This window comes from Nesoenas mayeri, assembly GCF_963082525.1.
Source record: "Nesoenas mayeri genome assembly, chromosome: 11".
In the NCBI taxonomy this organism is placed as follows: domain Eukaryota; kingdom Metazoa; phylum Chordata; class Aves; order Columbiformes; family Columbidae; genus Nesoenas; species Nesoenas mayeri.
Window position 1 is genome coordinate 15,147,834 of NC_137563.1, and position 19,541 is coordinate 15,167,374.

The 19,541-nt window shown below is 38.8% G+C and overlaps 1 protein-coding gene across 1 annotated transcript in view; it reads right to left on the reverse strand.

Moving 5' to 3' along the window:
• The window catches only part of THSD4 (thrombospondin type 1 domain containing 4), a gene marked incomplete at both ends in the record, with an annotated part of 242,988 nt that extends 223,995 nt beyond the window's left edge, over nt 1-18,993 (reverse strand). The window contains 2 exons of the mRNA XM_080351008.1: nt 14,996-15,065; nt 18,965-18,993. Of these exons, the coding sequence (XP_080207134.1) occupies nt 14,996-15,065; nt 18,965-18,993 (99 nt within the window). The remainder of the gene's footprint in view (nt 1-14,995; nt 15,066-18,964) is intronic.
• Between the last annotated feature and the right edge of the window lie 548 nt (nt 18,994-19,541).

Genomic DNA, 19,541 nt, shown 5'->3' on the forward strand with positions numbered 1-19,541 from the left:
GTGCTGTGGCACTTAGCCCACAGTCACCATTCAGCGGCACAGGGAAAGTGAAACAAAGAACAATCCCAAAGAGGGGGGGGTTTCACTTGAAGGAAGCTAGGAAGGATTAGGAAAGGCTGGACTGTTACTGTAAGGGGAGTTAACCCTTCAAGCTGTGGCCAAATATATGAATACCTTGTGGTTGGCAAGGTATCAGCACAGCCCAGAAGTTACAACCACGCACTCCCATCTCCCTGTGGACTTGTGCCCCAAGCTTTACCCACCCCTGGTGCTAGACATAGCCAGGATTTCAGTGTTTTGCACTGGGCAGAGTGCTAAGCTTTGTCGCACAGAACTAGATCAATTTTCATTAAATGCAAAATTTTTCTATTGCTTTCCTAGTCCAACTGGCTAAATCATAGGTTTAGGTTTTCAAAGCAGGCTTCCAATGTCTGATTCTCACAATTATTAATATGCAGAGCATTATTTTAAATCAGCATCTTTTAACAGTTTATTTATATTCTGAATAATGTTTATACCAACAAGCAAACATGCATATAATTTCAATCAGGAGACAAAAAATGCACTGTCCACAAACAAATGTGTGCTGTACCTCTCTAGCCCTATTCAAGTGTGTAGCTACCTCGAAATGGAACTTTGGCAAGACAGCCTTGTCTGCATGTATGTCACTTCTCCCCCTTCAAAGGGTGACCTCCTAAACACATAACTTCCATTAACAGCTTTTCCTCAAACGTTGTTGTATAATAGCAAAAGATTGACCTCTAGTCGCAGCAAACGCGCGGTGACTGCGGGAGCTGCGAGGCACCCACGGCAGAGCTGGGCAGCACGGAGCAGCTGGCTATCGCGTGGCAGGAATGGGTTCGTGAACACGGGCTCGATGCACCGTTACCATATGGAGAGCCACGCCAGCACGGGGCTTGTGGTGCTGCTGTACAATAGTCAGTTGTGGTCTACATAATCTGAAACATTTCCCCCCTCTGAGGCTGCTCTCGCACTTTCATCACCAACCACAGGAAAAACTGCATTTAATTATAAGTTGTGTATAATAAAAGGCATCTGCATTAGTGTGATATGTTACCCATTTCTCCAACGTTATTTGAAAACAGGAGCAGATATCTCTGTATTTAATATGTCTTTTTTTTTTCCCCTCTGGGTATCCCCTTTGGCATCAGCCTTTTCAATCCAATAGCCTGGACAACCTAATACCACATAATGTCAAAATTATGAATAACATGCAACAAGGTCTTGGTTTCTGGCTGTTATATTTGCCTTCATACCCAATAACAGAACACTACTGGCTCACAATTTGACCAGCTAAACAAGATATTCTTCAGGTTTTGATTCTTTTCAGTGGATATTCTCTGTTCAAACATACACTACACATGAATGCAGCTCTAACACAAATATGAAATTACAACGGTTACAAGGAGACACTCTTCTAGTCTGAGCCCAGTTTGCAGTAAAAATCTACTTATTATGAAGGAAATAGTCCTTTGTTATCAGATAAGTCAGGTTTCATTTGTCTGGACTATCCTATGATGGTTCACTACACCTTGATGCTCATGCAGGTAACAACCAAAATCCATTAGTTTGCAAGCAACTCAAGTCACCACCAACATAAGAAATATTTCATTATGCAGAAATAGAAACTGATGTAATAGTGACAAGTGTTGATCTGTTGCAGAGAGAACTTTGTGGCTGCCAAACTTCATTGCAGGAATAATTGTTTCAGATAAAATGATGCTTTAAATGACTGAAGGCAATGTAAAGTAATTTTGTACCCCTTAAACTTTACAGTATAAGAGTTCTAGACGTAGCACAAGAAGGTGTAATCTAGCTAGTTAGTAAAAACATAATCATAAAACTAATAAAAAAGCAACAATATAATGCCTTATACTGATGTGCAAATTCATCAATACCACTTAGTTATAAGATGACAAAATTCTGAAATGGGAATTTTCAGTAGCAAAATAGGTTATGCACTTCTATTTTTCCTTAAAGTCTCCGTTTTCTTACTTTGAGAAAGATAACATGATTAATGGCATCATCTACTCAGTAAAACCTACTACAAAAGACTGAATAAATTGAAGTTGCTTAGCTTAAGGAATGGAAAATAAAGGGGGCTATAATGAGCCTTCCAAAGAGTTTTCATAAATAAATAAAAAGAGCTGTTCATTTTATCCATGCAGCAAATAGTTCTCCATGTTCATAGTCAACACACAAGTAATAGTGGATTTAAATTTAATCAGAGGTGATCCAAATTAGCTAGTAGGAAAAACTACTTAGTGGAAAGGCAAACAAAGCACAAGAACAAATTGCCTGAGGAGATCCTGGCAGAGGGAGGCAGATCCCAAACTTCTCCCAGGAACAACTAAGGTCTGCGTGATCCTTCCCCAGGGCAGAGGAGCAGAGCTACAGGACTCAGAGGTCACTTCCCCACCTTTGGTCCTGTGATTTCCAAGTCACTCTGTACCGGGGTAATGATTCTAGAACAGCCCTAGGATAAAGCCAAAACTACAGGTAGCTAGGGGATACATCTGCAGTATTCCAGAACATCTCAGAAACACTGCAGAGTTGGAGATTCCTGACGTCAGGTCCCTCCTCCTCTGCCTTCAGGAATCGCCCATTACACAGCACACTTTCTAAAGGGAAGAGTTTGAGCCTGCACTGAGGAACAAGGGAAACATACTGAATTTCCCTTGCCAAGTTCAGTCTTGAAAGTAATTAATAGAATCACATAGCCTGCAAAAGCGAGACATCAACTAACCCCTTTAATCTACTTTCCCATGGTTCGTGATTGATTCCTCCCCTAGGTGACGTAGTAATATCCATTCTAACTAAAAATGCACCATCAAAAAGATTTCTCTTTACTGCAAGTTAATCAACAACCAAGTATTTTGCTCTACAAATTTGAACTATTTTTCCCCTTAATTTCACCCCATACTTCCAGCCCTTTCTTTCTTTCCTATACATTTTTCAGTTATTTGGCAGGACAAGGTTTGTAAGTGGAAGTAATACATTTCACTAGGTACAGCTGTATAGTGAACATTGTGTATTGTGCTAGTTTGCTACTTTAATAAACAAAAGTTGGGTTACATTCAGTTTTTATTCTAACAGTCGTCAGTTTCTAAAGCAGTTTGGGTTTTCTTTGCTTTTCAAAAACATCATTCATATATAGAACAAATATAGGAGGTCAGTGTATAAAAAGTATATAAAGACTAAAACTTCAGAAAGTACACACTTTTTTACCTAAATGAACCTGACAGAACTGAAAACAAACCAAAAGCCAGAAAAACACCCTTAAGTCATCAGAAATGATCTGTTTTAATCAGAACCAATTAGAAGCTCAGAACTTCTCAATATTGGGATCATTCAAATAGAAATAATTTGAGAAGAAAACATCAAAACCAGCCAAAAGTCTGTTCCAGGCACAGTGAAGCAGATAAGAGAATTCCCAAAAAAGTTTTTAAAAATATCACTGTGGTCAGGCAGTCCAGGGAACAATGGCATTACAATGTTATTTTTATCGTCCTAAGAGATATTAAGAACCTCTCTGTTTCCTGGAGGTTTGGATTCTTCCCCCTACCCCCAACCTGCATATCATGGGTAATAAATTGAAAACCCTGAAAGCAGAATACTTTGGAATACTACATCTCTTGCTTCCTTAATTACATTCACTATTTTCGGGGAGGGGGGGAGGAGAAATAAAAAGCTACCTTTATATTCTTTACTTGCTTACTTCCAAATTTTAAGGATTTCAGACATTTAAAGTTACCCTGTAGAATTTTAACATGTTTAGTAGCTTTTAAGCAGACTAATTCTCCATTAAATCACTGCCTAATGTTGTCATTCCTGCAGCTTTAGACTTAAGCATTGAGTTTTTCCTCACTTTCACCACATTACAACCTTAGATCTTATTGAATTAAATAAGCTACCAGTAGGCTGACACAGATTGCATGTTAAAGAGAAAACCAGTTCATCTTGAATTCATATAATTCAGCAATCGCTCTGATCCTGAATCAAAAATTCCAGCAATACCAAGGAATGCACAAGCGCCTCTGTCAGAATTCAGAAATGAGATCTGCATCTCGGGATTTCGGCAGCAGTTGCTGAAACTATACTATGTAAGAATGTCTCTGAAGAAGAAATATCATATCAACTGAAAGCCACGAATATTTCACATCCAACTAGCTGTGCATGAAGACAATGACTGACAAAGCAGTACTGATCTGACGCACACTGGTTTTTAAATACTGTTGGATACTTCACCCTCTTAAACTACATACAAACTAACTGTTCAGAAAAGGAAAAAAGTGGATATATCAGAGGCCCATTTACCCACTATTATATTTCTGCCTGTGTGGAAGAAGCAAAGGTATAGGGACCAGTACAAGAACCAAGACATGCCCAGAGACATCCAAGGATGCTCCGCTTCCAGCTAATCAGTAATTTAAGGGCCTCCTTCAGCTAAACAACATATGCCAATTGTTTTTCATATCCACTACTGGAGTTAATCTCCATGAATACAATTAATCCCTTTTTTAACATATTTCTAATCTTGGCTTCCAAAAGACTGTGTATTTTCAATTGAGAAAGTGCTTCATTTTCCTCTGGTTAAACGTGCAGCCTGATAATTTCCCTGTGTCTCCCAAATTTTTTCATTGTGGTAAATGAAGAATGATCATTCTCACCACATCATGATGTTTGATTTGAAATCACCAACGCAACCCAGTTCCAGGATCTGTCTCTGAAATTCAGCAGTCCCAGGCTGTTCTGTCTCTCTTCGTAAGGAATACAGGCCACAGGTTGGACTGTCCTCATTTTCAGCCCCTTTTCCACTCCTACATTTTGACACAGGTTTGCAACACTACGCACAGTACTCCAAATATGAATTAATGATGGACTTCCACAGTAATAATGTTCATAATGCTTGGTGACAGGAGATATATATATATATATATTTATTTTTATATATATATATATACACACACGCACACCTTTTAACCAGCTACAGAACTAAGTAAGCTGCTGTAGCCGCAGCCAATACCACTAAGCATTTTGCAGATACTGAGCACGTTATAGCACTGCAAATTCAACACTGAAAAGGGATGCGATGCAATGGCAAACTTTAAACTTGGAAATATCTAAAGCACACCAGACATTTCTGAATGCGTTTGTTTTTCCTGTTTCAGATTACATACAATAATATTATGTTTCGTAGACTTCATTTCTAACATGTTATGCAGTAATTCTTTTTCCTGGTTAAATGCCCTGACTTTATAAATGGATTCACAAACAAATTAACTACATCATATTCCTAATTATACATCTGAAAGGGATGTAACAGGTATAAAGGTAGGTTTTGCAAAGTTTTATGGTATACTTTCACCCAAAAGCAAACAAATTGTATCCAGAAGAACATTTTATCACCTGCTCAGAAAAATGCTACCAGTGCCATCCACTCAATAAACTTCCATTTATAAGCTGGATGCAAAGTGGAATTACCAGAAGGCAGCACATCAATTTTTATTTTAAACTACTACTATCTTATTTGTCCTGTACTTCCCAGAGCAAAGAGCCCTAATCCTGTTAATATTCCTCAACAGCTTTCAGGCTTCAGGCATTTTTTCATTGTGCTTTCCATGGTCCTTCTCATTACCACACATGATAACCCATGCTATGACACAAAACCGTCACCAGCATTATTAAAGAAGTGGAAAACTTGGAAAACATGACCTCTTCTTATTTACTCTATTACCGCAGGGCCACACCTCCTTTACATTAGAGTTCTGACTGAAGGTTTTGCAGGGGCACAGCCTGTCACAGAAGACGCGCAGGCAGCTTTTACGGCAGCCAGGCTCAGCCTGACTGATGCTTCAGATAGTTATTATTAAAATTGCGTATGTCATATTTGGGATGAGATGATCACAGTATTCTTCATGAACATTCATCGTCTTCCTATATAATTGATCAATGATCAATCCCACAAAGTAAGCACAAAGTCTTTGTGCTTGTAGAATTTCAAAAGCAGGCAGACTCACAGGAACTAGAACTGGAGTGCTGTTCAGAGCAGAGCATGCCAAATTTTGAATGGGCTGAGGAAATTATAGTTTAGGTTTAGAACCTATTCCACTGTAACATTATCGCATTTCCCTGCCGGTGCTGTAAACACATCTATGGAACTGGTTTAATTCTTTCACCAGTCTAAGCATCTTAAAGGAATATTCTTGCAGTATTAGCTCAGCTGATTTCCAATAAAGGCCATATCTATATAGCCACGACAATTTCCCATCAGAAACTCTTTACAGTCCATTTTATAGATGTTCATTTGCAACAACCATATTTTTTATGCCTCTTACAAGAAACATGTGGAACATTGGTGGCTCGATAAAAAACAATCTAAAAAAAAGCCCTAAAACTTACAGATAACAACTTCTCAGATCTCTCAAGGCTAGCAGAAAAATGGAGCAGAGGCCAAGCAAAACATCATGACACAATGTGTACATGTCTGCCTGGTTCATATGCTCAGCTATTTTAATCCTTCAGTGCATTTTGGAAGCCTTTAATCAGAGATGTAGTAAACCGTTTGAATTTTACAGTACGTGGTAAGTGTAAATATTACCAGCTTAAACGATTTCGGTTTCCCTTCTTTGTATAAAAACTCTGTCTGAACATCTGTGCCTGTGAAGATTAAAGGGCTAAAAAGCCTGGAAATAGAAGACCTTTGTATTCACAAATCACTGAAGGGAGTTACAATGCCTGGAAAGCTTAACTGCCCCTTCAACCAACTTTGACCACATCTGAAGAAACTTTAACATTATTTAAATAGTCTAGAAAGTAAACAGCTCTCAAGAAAGTCCAGAACAGTTTTTGTGCCAACAGAGCTTGAAGCTTCCTCCAAGTTTGGCTAATTCTTTTCACACCAAGACCACCTCCATGGCGCTCTGTGAGCCGAGTGTTTTAAGACAGAGGTTTCTTTCCATTTTTTTGTGACACCATTAAGTTCTTCCAAGTAAACAGATGGCTCACTCCTGACCTCACTCCTACCAGTTCTATAAAATCACTTATCTACAGGAGGATTGCTCCTGGTTTACAGTAAGGTAAAGATGATAAGCATCAGGCCCTCACCATATCAAAAATTCGGCTTCTTTATTTTTATAAACTATTTCCTCATCACTGACTATCATCTGTGACCGAAGTCACTCAGCTCATACTACACTAGGCCTTTTCCAGGTCAGTCACCTTCAGCTGTCACAAAGCTTTTGCCCTTCTATCGTATTTCCACACTTCAAGAATTCTTTGGGATCCACATATGGTGGAAATACGGATTTTATTTATTTAGCAATTGTCATAACACCTCTCTCGAGATTTCTCAGTGAGTCATCCACCCATCACTCCAGAAGCAGAGGACAAGCTGTCATAAAACAGAGAGAAACACTCTCTACAGAAGAACTCATCTGTGAAATCAAAAAGCTTCTCACCTTTATCATTGCTCTGATCTAAAGCCTGGAACAGAACTAGCAGGCAGTCCTGCTCTGAAGGAAGATGAGAAGCTTATCTATGACCTTGTAAGTTCACCTGCTCTGGAATTCAACTGGAATAAAGATCCTTTCATTTCTTCCAGAGAAACACAGAAGGAGCTTTAAGCCTCTCATGCTCCAAGCTTAAAGAAGTCAGTATTTTTTTATTTAAAATAAATAAATAAGAGGTCCATGATAAAGCAGGTTAAAAATAACAAAAACATTGGCGTCCATTTTTCACGGAGTATATTTGCATAAAATAATGTATACTTATCCTGTCTCCCTTCCCAAAACAAAGAATAATTTTATTTTCTAACCATTTCAACCCACAACATCAAGGACGGGAATTAGTAACAACACAGAGGTAACAAGAAAATTGTTTCAGCTGTTGTTCTAAATATTTTGTTGCCCTAAAAGGCCAATTTTAAAGGAAAAGTCTTGGCATGGACTAAGTCATCTCTCCCATTTCCCAAAGATCACGGTGATTAGAATAGCAATGTTGTGAGCTAGAAAGGCTCTATTTTACCAAAGTTTCAATAAATGCAACAGCAGGTATATCTATACAGTTAAACAACTGTACTGAAGGCAAGTGGATATACTGACCACTGAAAAACTGCAAGAGGAATACAGGCCACATTTCAGTTGGCAGTGTTGATGGAACTGATGTGTATGGAAACACAACAATAATGGATGGCAGTTATCTTATAAACAATTAAAACATTACAAGACATCAAAAATGGTGACACCCGCAAGCACTTGTTGCAAGGAACACATACACGGCAGCTGTACACAGATATGTGATTACTAAGCTGCTCTAGTAAAATACAGTTTAGTGTACACAGCCCAGCAGGACAGAACCATAATAACTTTGCAGTGGGGCTGTTAGGAAGAGCTGAGTTCCTGCTCAGCAAGTCCTGACAGGTTACACATGTCAGTCACTGTCAAACTCAGGGCAGAGCTTCTCTCTACCTGGACTGCAAGGAAGAACACAGCCTTCCACTCTGCGCTTCTGCTTCTCAGGATCTACACAAGTGAGGTGGTGAGCAGCTGCGGCGGGATCCCATGGGACTCCTTACAACTATTAGGCATTCGCCCTGGTGTCTGGGCCAAAAGCCAAGCTTAGATATTAACTACTTTGTCTAACTCCAATTCCCTCCAGTGTTTCAAGGATCTAGCAGACTTGCTTCATGCTTCACATTTTACTCTATTACAGTGTGTGCAGATGTATTAGGCAGCTGTATCCTTTTCAATTAACAGAATAGTGACTTTTATGGGGTGTGGTAGGGTAAAAAAGCAATGGAAATGAAGAGACATTGCCATTCACTGTCATTATTACAAAAGAAATGAAGGTGTAGAATCACATTTATACAGAGAATTTCCTATATGAATCCTAAAAATTATATCATAGTCAGATTTAGTAACCAAAATCTTATAACTTGAAATAGCACTCTGAAAGTTATCACCCTTTCTGCAGACTCTCCCTCTACCTTCACCTTTACATCTCCACCATCCTCTTCCTAGAGCCTGTAGAAGGAATCATTCCTGGCACCTGAAGCGCTTTGCAGCGCACCGGAGCAAGGAAGCAAGATCGCCAGGGAAAGCAAAGATGGAAAGACAGAAAGATGAAAATCCATCAGTGAACTACTTATTGATTTTTTTTTTCCAAAGACAGAGGACAGCAAAACCATAACTAGTGCCCGTGCTTTTGTCCCCAAAAGTAGGTAGTCCAATTAATCTGAGAATATGCCAGAATTCCTTTAAGTCTTAGTGCTTCATTTTACCTGTCACATATACATGTTCCATTCCTAGGACAAACTTTAGGGAGGTACATGACTGCCCAGAAAAAAGGTTTATCCTACAGCAAACAAATGTAGATGTTAAGCAATTTAAAACTTTAGAGAAGGGCATGGGTAGAGGCAAGCAGGGGAGATGCAGTATTTTTAATCTGTTCTGAAGCAAAGCAAAAGTGCATAGATCCTCACGGTCAACCACACTGGCAGATTAGTTTGTTTAAAAGAACTTCTGATAAGGTCCTAATTCAATTTCATGTATTCTGCCAATGCAATCAGCACAGTGCTATAGTGTGGTAGATTTAAGGAGAAAATGGAAAACAGAAGTAACTCAGAAATTACTCCTTCTCGAGGTAAGGAAAGCGTCTGTGTCTACTGAAAACAAACAAAATACCAACCCACACCTCCAACCAAACCAGAAAAACTCACCCTCTCAAAAAAACCAGCATACTAGAGATAGGAAAGTTGCTCTGAAGCAGATGTTAATTGTAGAAATTCCCTTTTATGAACAGAACTGCTATTTAAGTAATGATGGGGTTTGGCCATTACATTGCATTGCTACTCATTTCCACAAGTAACTGAGCTGCTCGAACAGCTCAGCACGGCCAGCTGAGAGATCCCGGCCACCTCTCCCTTCCCCCTGTGCCTCTCCCTTCCCTCAGCTTCTGCTCCTGATCCCGTTCCTTCTTTCTCCTGACTTAACAGTGATGACCATTCAACAAGCATATTCGTATGGAACACAAGAAAGAGGAGGGGGGAAAACATACATATACAAAAAGCCTCAACACCACAAATCTTAAAGTATATTCATCTCCAAATTTTGTGGGGAGTATAGCCACATTCGCTTGATACATACTTGCTTTTCACAAAGATGCTGTGTGTCTGATAGCAAGAGATACACAGAGTTTATTTCTTCTTTAATTTAGAGCCGGCACAAAGAAACACCACTAAGTTCAAAAAGGCCCAAAATTCTTCAACAATATTGTGGTGCCCCAATGAAATGTTTGTAAAACTCAATCCTCACACTTCTTCCACAGATTGAAAATTATTACCTAAGATGCTGTACTTCCATTAAAGTCAATACTAATCTACAACTGAGTGACAAAAAGATATGGATACATTCAAAGCAACTCCATTGCTTTAATGCTACTATTTAATGCTGTAACAGAAGGAAGATGTTAAAACAAAGCAATATTTACATCAGAAATTTTATTTGGACAAACTTTGCTTCCATTTATGTTACCAATGTTACTAAAATAAACAAGGCATAAATACATCTACAGCTTACTTTCTTAACACAGCAACATATGAGTAATTAAAAATCCAGCCAGGAATGACTTCTGAAATATTAGGAATACAGTCATCAGTGGCTGCCTGCGAGAAGGACTGTTACATTTCGTAGTTTAACCTTCTGTTGATCACAGTATGACACTTACCAGGTGAGGTTAAATAATATTTATTCAATAAAACAAGCATAGGGAGGGAGAACAGAGAGCCTGACTGCATGACAAGCAGGAGGAGGGCTGTTCATATGTCCAGTACTGATGGACAAGGTAAGTTAATTGTTAAAATATTTAGAAATATTTCAGTTCAAACATTTCCAGTCAGGTTGGTTGATTTTTAAATTTTTAAAGTAAATTATTTGGTTTCACATAACATTACCTCCCTTTTTACTGGTATTGATGAGTATTTTGGTCTTAGGGTGGAGTACACTTGATATTTAGAAATTATATGCTATGAATAAGGAATAAGTAAGTTAGATAATGGAAAAAAATAACCTCCAAGAAGATACTGATCAATACTACAATCCCTGTCTTCAGCAAGAAACCACAAAAGCCTTTGCATAAGAAAATTTCTATCTAATGAACATACCATGTTTAATGTATTTGTATCATCATGCAAATCTGTGCTATTTACAAAGATAAGATTAACAAACAGAGCAGTGCATAAGCTCAGATGTAGGAAGATGTAAAGATGCTCTTTGTTTTTAGATTCTGTGCACTTCTGACAGGAGAGATTGCATTCTTTAAAGTAAAAAAGCACAAAAGCTATTTCTATATAAAAAACAGGTAGCCAGGTATTTTTGAAACTAGAAATTCCGTATTGGCCAATTCTGACATTGTATGACAGAGAAGGTTCCAAGGCTTTAATTCCAAAATTATAAAACTAAAAGTAAAAAACAATGCCCAGTCAAATGCTTTCCTCAAAAAAAGCATCTTCTCACTAGCTAATGTTGAAAACATTTTTACTTTAACGGCCAAGCTTCAGTTTCCCCAGAGTAACAACAGAAGGGGAATTGAAATGGAGTAATATTGCATTTAGTCTGAGGATGACAGGTATTGGTCCTGAAACCAGAAGAATTACACAATAAACTGAAATGAGGAAAAGGGGGAGAGGGGAAACCAAAAAACACCATTTGGTCATGTCATCCCCCCAGGTCTTAATTCCACTATCTGCACTTCCCTGCTATGAAAGTAATTTGGCTCATTGTTCTGGCTAACAGTCCCCAGGCTGTCATGCCAGAGAGAGATTTGTGTGTGTGCATCTGAGGAAAGCAACCTGCTCAGCTCTGCTCTTCCAGATTTTGTTGATGAAATTTCCCTTAAATAATAGAAAAAAGTCCTGCCTGATAAGATAAACTTCTTCATGTTCAAGTCCAAAGCATATGCCACTAAGTCAAGACTAGCTAAACAGTACTTCAAGTAGTTCTAATATACTGAAGCTAAATAAAACTCTTACAAGAAAGAGTCAGGCATATACAAATAGATTTTGGTTCAAAATCTGACATTATATCAGCCTCTCTGACTGTAAACATGGATTCCAAAAAAAGAAGAAACAAAAAATTAAAATCCAGCAAGATTTAAAAACAAATAGAAGACATTTCCATATGTTTCTAAGTGTTCTGAAGTCCTAAAAAATAACATCTCAGCTGAATTGTGGGTGTCCAGAGGCAATTACAACTGGATTTCCATCAACTGCTTTGGGGGTTGTCCTGAGTTTTGTTTCATTTTCCCAAAAGTCTCAGTATAAGAAAAAAAAAATCTAGGCTATTTGGAAATATTTAAAGAATTACTTAGCCAAATACCCAAGTTCAATTCTCTAATCTTATTTCCCTGTCTATAGCCTTCAGAGCAAAAGCAACCACATGCAGGGTGCACAAGAGAGAATCCAAACACTCTCCAAAACTGCATGTTCAAGCACCAATTGTGCATTCATGCTTAACTTTCAGCTGCAAAACAAACACACAATAAGGATTGAGTATAAGCTAATGTTTTATTATAATTCAGCTCTAGTCACTCAGTTTCCACTTACTGTACCCTCTGAGTGTGTATATGGAAGTTACACCCTCTGAGTGTGTACATGAAAGTTACTAAACACCACTTTAGTTACTCACTACATTGTTAAAATGACACATTTTTCATCAAATCCTTCCCTCTTACTCCTCTCCCTTTCTTCTGACAAAACCAAGCTCCTCTCGCATAGAAGGAACACTGCCAAAGAGCAGAGAGATCCATGCAGAAATCCCCAGGAGCTGCTGGCTAGGTACGCCAGCACACACGTGTCCAGGTTACTGCATAAAACAACAGGGAACAACTTCCAGAGCTACAGAGCTGAGAACTTACACACAATTAGACATATGTCTGACTTGGCCTGCAGAGCTAACAGCCCCTCGTGTCTGGAGCTGATGGGTGGGTCAGAAGGTTTCTCAAAGGTTTAATAAATACAGATTTCCAGTCTAAAAACAGTGTGGTGTGAATAGAATCCTCTCCCATAGTGTAAGAATGACAGCCAGCCTCGGAGCCCTAGGAGATCGTCACTAGGAGACTTCTGCCTCTCTTGTTTTCCATAAAAAGAACAGCTCGAAGGTGGTTACCATGGCCCTTAGTGCCCTGCTGCAGTCCCTTTAACGAGTACAGAAACACTCCCGACCCGTGGCATTTCTCATTCAGCTGAAAACAAAGCATCTGATTTTATCAAAATTAATTCTGGAGCTTCACAGAATGAAGCAATTGTTTGTCCAACTTACTCTATTTTGGTTAGTAGATTTTTTTTCCCCCTAAGGCCATTTGGAAACTGGATTGCAGCATCTCTCCACTGTCAATGTCACAAAAGAACGTCTAATTAGACAGAGTACTGAAAAAAAGCAGCAGCATGACTATCTCAGCTGCACAAAAAAACAGAAGAGATCTAAAATAGGGAGAAATCCTATGGTGTACTCAGGTTTAGAATGGAGCACTAGGGCAGCTTAAGAAATGCTGCAGACTAGACTGTCTCAGTTTCAGACTTCATCATTAACTGACCTCAATTTAGCTTGTCTTTTAATTAGGCTGCACAAGTAGCTGAACATGACAGCTCTGTTCTTCAGGGACTACGACTATCAGACGACTTCAGGTTTCTAGTCCATACCTGTGGAGCTATTGTCCAAATAATTCCTTACCCCAAAGACAGTGGCATATGCACATAAAAAAGGAAACCCCACAAACTTGCCTTTTATCTCCTTTAAAAAGTACAGTTTAAAAATAAATATGCATGTTCCATTATTATTTAAAAATCTATAATAAAAAGCAAACTTTTAACAAATAGGTTGTTACCTTTCATAATTACTCGGTTGTGTTTGAATACCAATTAAAAGACGAGAACAACACTGATACAAGATCAGAGCCCATAAAGAGAAGAGTATTCAAGGGCTGTCCCCTCAGGTCTCTGGTAGAACCAGCAATACCCACACATCATTCCTGACAAACATTTGTCCAACACATTCACAGAGACATCCATCATGGAAATTCTAGTTTTACCCAGTCACTATGATCTATTCTTCTTTATATCCTTACCACGACAAGTTTTTTTCTAACATAAAGCCTAAGTTTCCCTTGCTCTAGTGTAAATCCATTTCTTCTGACCTACTCCACCACAGACAGAAAGAATAGCCTGACCTACTCCACCACAGACAGAAAGAATAGCCTTCTCTTCAGCATTTATAAGTATTTGGAGATTAAATCTGCCTCTCCCACCAGGCTTAGTTTAGACTAAATAACCTGAATTCATTCAAACTTCCCTCAGAGGTGAGATTTTAAAGCCTCTTGAGGATAATCATTGTTGCCTTCCCCTTCTTCCCAAATTGCCCACTACTTTCCTGAAAAGCAGTGCAAAACCCAAAGTATTCCAGCCAAGAATGCTGAGCAGGATGGAAGGCGTGCAGGCTGCAAGCTGCCTTCGACATTCCACCGCTGATGGTGAGTGAACATTCACAAGAGCACAACAGGGAAGTTCAGCAGTTTCCAGCTCTGATCTCTAGCACTGTAAATCTAGCAATAGAGCGTGGTTTGGGTCCAACCTCTGTTTCAGACATCTCCATCTCTGTACAAGAAAGAGCCACCTATGAGCAACTGGATGCTTCTGCTAATGACTCCATGTTTGAGTGCTGCTCTCGCCAACCTGAATTCTTCTTCCCTTTTGTCTTAGCTGATGAAAATGTTCCAAAGATTCAGTAAACTAACATGGACCTATTTGTGATCTACAACACTTCATATAATTACTCAGCTAATTAACCAAAATAAGCCTCTTTTAACTAAGTTTATATTTATATATATACTTGATTTAGATTGCATTGCTTCATGATTCTTACTCTAATGTTTTCGACATTTACCTTTAAGTATACAAAATCTGAATATTTGTAATGCTTACCTTTCTGTGTTCAATTGAAGGCTGCGGGATGACAAATTGAAATCCCAGCACTGATAGGGAACCGAGAAGTCTGAAAAAGCAAACAGTGAAACAGAAGATATCATTACCACTAATACAAACCACATATCTACAACTTGTTTCTGGGCTTCATACTGCAGGAACTGATGTAGACACTTGAATATCATTACTAACCAAAGCAGACTCACTAAACTGTATGAAACATTCTCAAACTGTAAGAAACCTTCTTATGACATTCTCTTCACAGCAAGCAGTACCAGGTACATACATATATTTATCTATAAAGCAGAAGTGCACCAAGTATAATCCATTGGTAGTTTTTCACATAAGATTATGTTTCAACTCAAATATTTTTGGCAGTGCATATTTTAACACCTTGGCATGCGGTGTCAAACTGGCATATGCTTTGCAAGTTAGAATTCACCCATCTGTGGACCAAGTTTGCTTCGAGATCTGACTCGTCATTTTACAGATGAAAACTTCACCTCCAGTACACAGGAAACATGCAAAAAATCACCATAATTTTGCAGAAAATAGATTCTTCCCCAGCTGCTTAACGCTTGTGGAAAATGAATAACCTAATGGGCACAGAAGATGGAAAGTAGTGGGGACAGCTCACCAGAGACTCGGGATAAGCAGCCAAGCATCACCCCAGTCCCCACATCTTCAGTCTGAAAGGAGTCATGATGGGAATCTAGCCCAAACAAACGTTGTTCTGTCAAGCCTCACCACTGAAATGACTCCTAGGAGCCCATTACAAGTTAGGCTCAGTTAGCTCAGTCTTTTGTTTGCTATAGTTTGCACTGGGGACTGCCTTGCCCCCTTCTGGCAAGCCCCTTCATCAGAAAACAGAAAGGTATGAGAAGTAGAATAAAGATATCTTTATTTCTACCAGGAGTTTGAGTTTTCAGTCTACAAAGAGTATACTTTGGACCCTCTATAAATGGGAAAGCTGCTAATGATTTGCTGAATTACAGTGCAGAAGTAAAACTGATGGATTTGGACACAAAATACATCTGCAAACTAATGGACCAGACAAAATCCAGCTGTGCTTCCTACTCACAGCTCCTTCCCTTGCTCCCTACACAGTAACCCTTTAAATATTTCTCATTGTTTCAGTTATTTTCAGAGACAGACCTCCTAAACAGAAAGAGGGTTTTTTTTATACTAAGCATCTCATTATCACCCATTCAAATATTCTTCTATGAGGGAGAATGTTTTTCTTGAGTTTTCTGTGTTCATTCTTGCTAATATACTGCAAAAGGAATCGTTAGGGAAGGATTGATTGCACGTGGCCTATCATCACTTCATCATCATAGACTAAGCCCCTTTCTCTCAAAGCAAAAAACTATTCAAAGGCAAGAAAAAGTCATTACTTCCTTACTGCTACATCAATATAGAAAAAAAATAATTAAAGCACTTTAAAAGTCCATTAGAAGCAAGTATGATATTTCACAAAGTTATCATTTGTGATAAAGCAAAATACAGAGGAGGTGGCTGAAATCAGAGCTAGTGTAAAGCACTATAAAGAAACCACAGTAACAGTCAAAATGTGCAGTTAAGAGCAAGGCCAAATAACACAGTGGTGCATGGAAGCCAAAGGCATGAATGAAGGAACTGATTTGCCAATCACACCTGAAATCAAAGGTAGAAAAAGAAACAAAACTCAGTCCTCCAAACTGCAAAATGGCAGCATCAAGTCTGTCTTTAGCTGACCTGCATTTCCCTTTTTCAAGCACTCAGTGATCTCCTAACTATTCTCAATGAAAACATGACAAGCTTCTATGTAGGCAGAGCACAGTCTCTGGCAGGCCCAGCCTACATCATCTGCAAATTATATTTAACTTCCTTTCCAGAATCTTCCTACCTTCTCGTTGTTCCTTTATGGCTTCTGCTCCCTATAGTCCCTCAACACATGTGAAAGGAAGTTGAAACTTGGCATAAGGAAATGAACGCTTTCATCCTCAACAGGACAGGATTTTTCTGATCAGTCTGAAAGACTACAGAGTCTCCAGTGTAAGTTCTTCTGAAATCAGGCACAAGATTGGGAGTTCTGAACTCAGTGAGGACTGTAATCTTCAAAGGAAATTACTTACCAGATTAAAGTTCTCAGTTCTAAAATGCAAAGTTTTATTATATGTGTGATTACTCTGTGCCAAGCTTTTCCTGACCATTCTTTAATGAGGTTGCACTGTAATCCACATCTGTATGCATGTGCTCAAGGACAATGAAGCTAGTTTTCAAATTTCCTTCTGTCTCTGCAACTGAATCTCTCAGAAACAACGGTACCAACCTACTATTGCAAACACACAGGAAATCTGCCAGGAATCCTTAAGCTACCCTGAAGTAAGCCTCTTGCTTCAAATCAGTGTGCAGCAATTTAATTTTTTTAATGTTATTTCCCTCAGTAGCTTGTTTTGGCTAACTTGGCTGGACTAGGCCTTTTTATTTGTCATGTTTGACTAACATTAGGCCTCCCAAGCCACAAACATAGGCTTCTCCAATTTCACTGGGTTTGTTTCAGGTATTCTTACTGTGCAGAAAAGCCAAAAAGAGCAAGTGGTCCTCAAAATAAGGCAAAACTTTTCAAGTCTACATGAACAGGTCAGGTACCAATTGCAGCTGATTGATGACTGTTTAACTCAGGCCTCTGTGTAAGAACTGTGCTGATATAGCCCATGCTCTCACAGTTATGGCACTATTTGGAGCCAAGTACCTACTTTAAAGCAAAGTCAGGCTTTAAACTGTCAGTCTACCCGAGTTACAAAGAGCAAACATGCACAATTCCTTTTACTGGCAATACCATTTTCTGTTTAACTGCGGGCAAAGTGAAGCCATATCAGCTCTATCATAGGAGTAGGAAGAAAATGTTTGTTATTTAACATCTCATTTAGGAACACCTCTCAGAGCTCTTCCTCTGTCGTGGCAGTGAGCATTAACTCTCCATGAACAAAGCTGGAGGGTACCAAAACTGATTTCTTGCATGGCTGCTAGCCCACGGTAGTTGTATTTTATGAAGGGCTACTATGGCCAACTGTAGATTGCCCAGATAGGAGTGAAAGTATTTTAGTCAAGTGATTAGTGCAGTATGGCTCTTGTCTCATATTCCCGACTTCCTCCCAAATAAAAGTCTGCAGAGCAGCCTAAGTCTGGGACAGCTTGGGAGGAGATATGCAGGGACAAGTCTCAACAGGAAAAATAACACAGGTCGTGTCAATAATACGCAACAGATCAGTTTTGATGTGGAATCTGCCTTGGCACATTAGGAGGGTGTCAGAATTGCACTTCAAAGATCGATGTTTAAAATCCCCAAGAAGAAAGGTTATATCAGAACTATTACTGACAGTATCCCCACACAAATCAAAGAGCATACAGCTCTCATTCCTCCTAGGAGGTCAGCTGCTGTTTGTGTAGCATCACAGCTGCCTGCATTCTCTGAATCTGCTTGCCCAACTACAGAACTGGACAGACCAGCTTAGAAACAGTTGAATGTTTCCTTTGTCAGGAAAGCTGTTTGAAAGGTCTTTCCTGTGTTTGCCCACTGGCAAACTCTTTCAGGAACGCATAATATCAAACCCTGAATGAGTTGCAGCAGAGGTACTAAAACACGTAAATCATAATTTAAGCACACTGACCACTGATCATAGTTGTACAACCTCATCAAAAAAAAAAAAAGAAGTTTTCAGTTACATATGCCATCACATTGGCACACACTAACAGACACTTTAAACATAAACAAACACTGAGAACATTCTTTTTTTACTATCACCAAAGTATGCTATGTCTGGTATGCATGTACTCGACTACTTGATCTTTGGACAAGATTTTTATTTTTCCTTCTATGATACAAACATTTCTAACAACAAAGCAAGAGACAAGCAAATTGATATTTACTGCAGTGTGTTAAGAGCATATTAAATAAGATTTTAAATGTTTTACTGCATTACTTACCTCAAAGTAACTATTAAACTGTCTACCATGTTCCTTTAATGCAAGGTGTCTTGAAGTGAAAAATACCTCTTCACTGTGGTACAGCACAATGCCAATCACACACAAATCCTAAAGAAAGAAAAGAGAAAAACATTTAACACAGCTTGTTCAGTGTTTTCCAGGATGTCTATGAAACTAGGATCAGACCTAAATTAGTCATCTCTTCCTCAGTTCTTGGGACGTCACAGAAATTCAAACTGGAAATCCAGTGCATGTTACATGAATAGACTGGACACACCCCATTTTTTGCAACAGGACTTCACCAGTGCCAAAGTGCTTTGCTGAGAGGCTGTGGGATGCAAAGTCTTGATTTGATTCCCAAGGATGCAAATCTGATATTAAACTTACTTGCCCTTTTATCTCAAATTCCTGGTATGTCACTGGTATGACAATAAAGCAAACAGTTTTATTTAAGGTCTTGTGTTAATACAATTCATAGTAATGAAATTGAGTTAACAACTTCTATTCTATGGTAATATCATTAATACACTCTCCGTTTTGTGAACAATGCAAGGATGATTCTGTTGTGAGTGCTCAT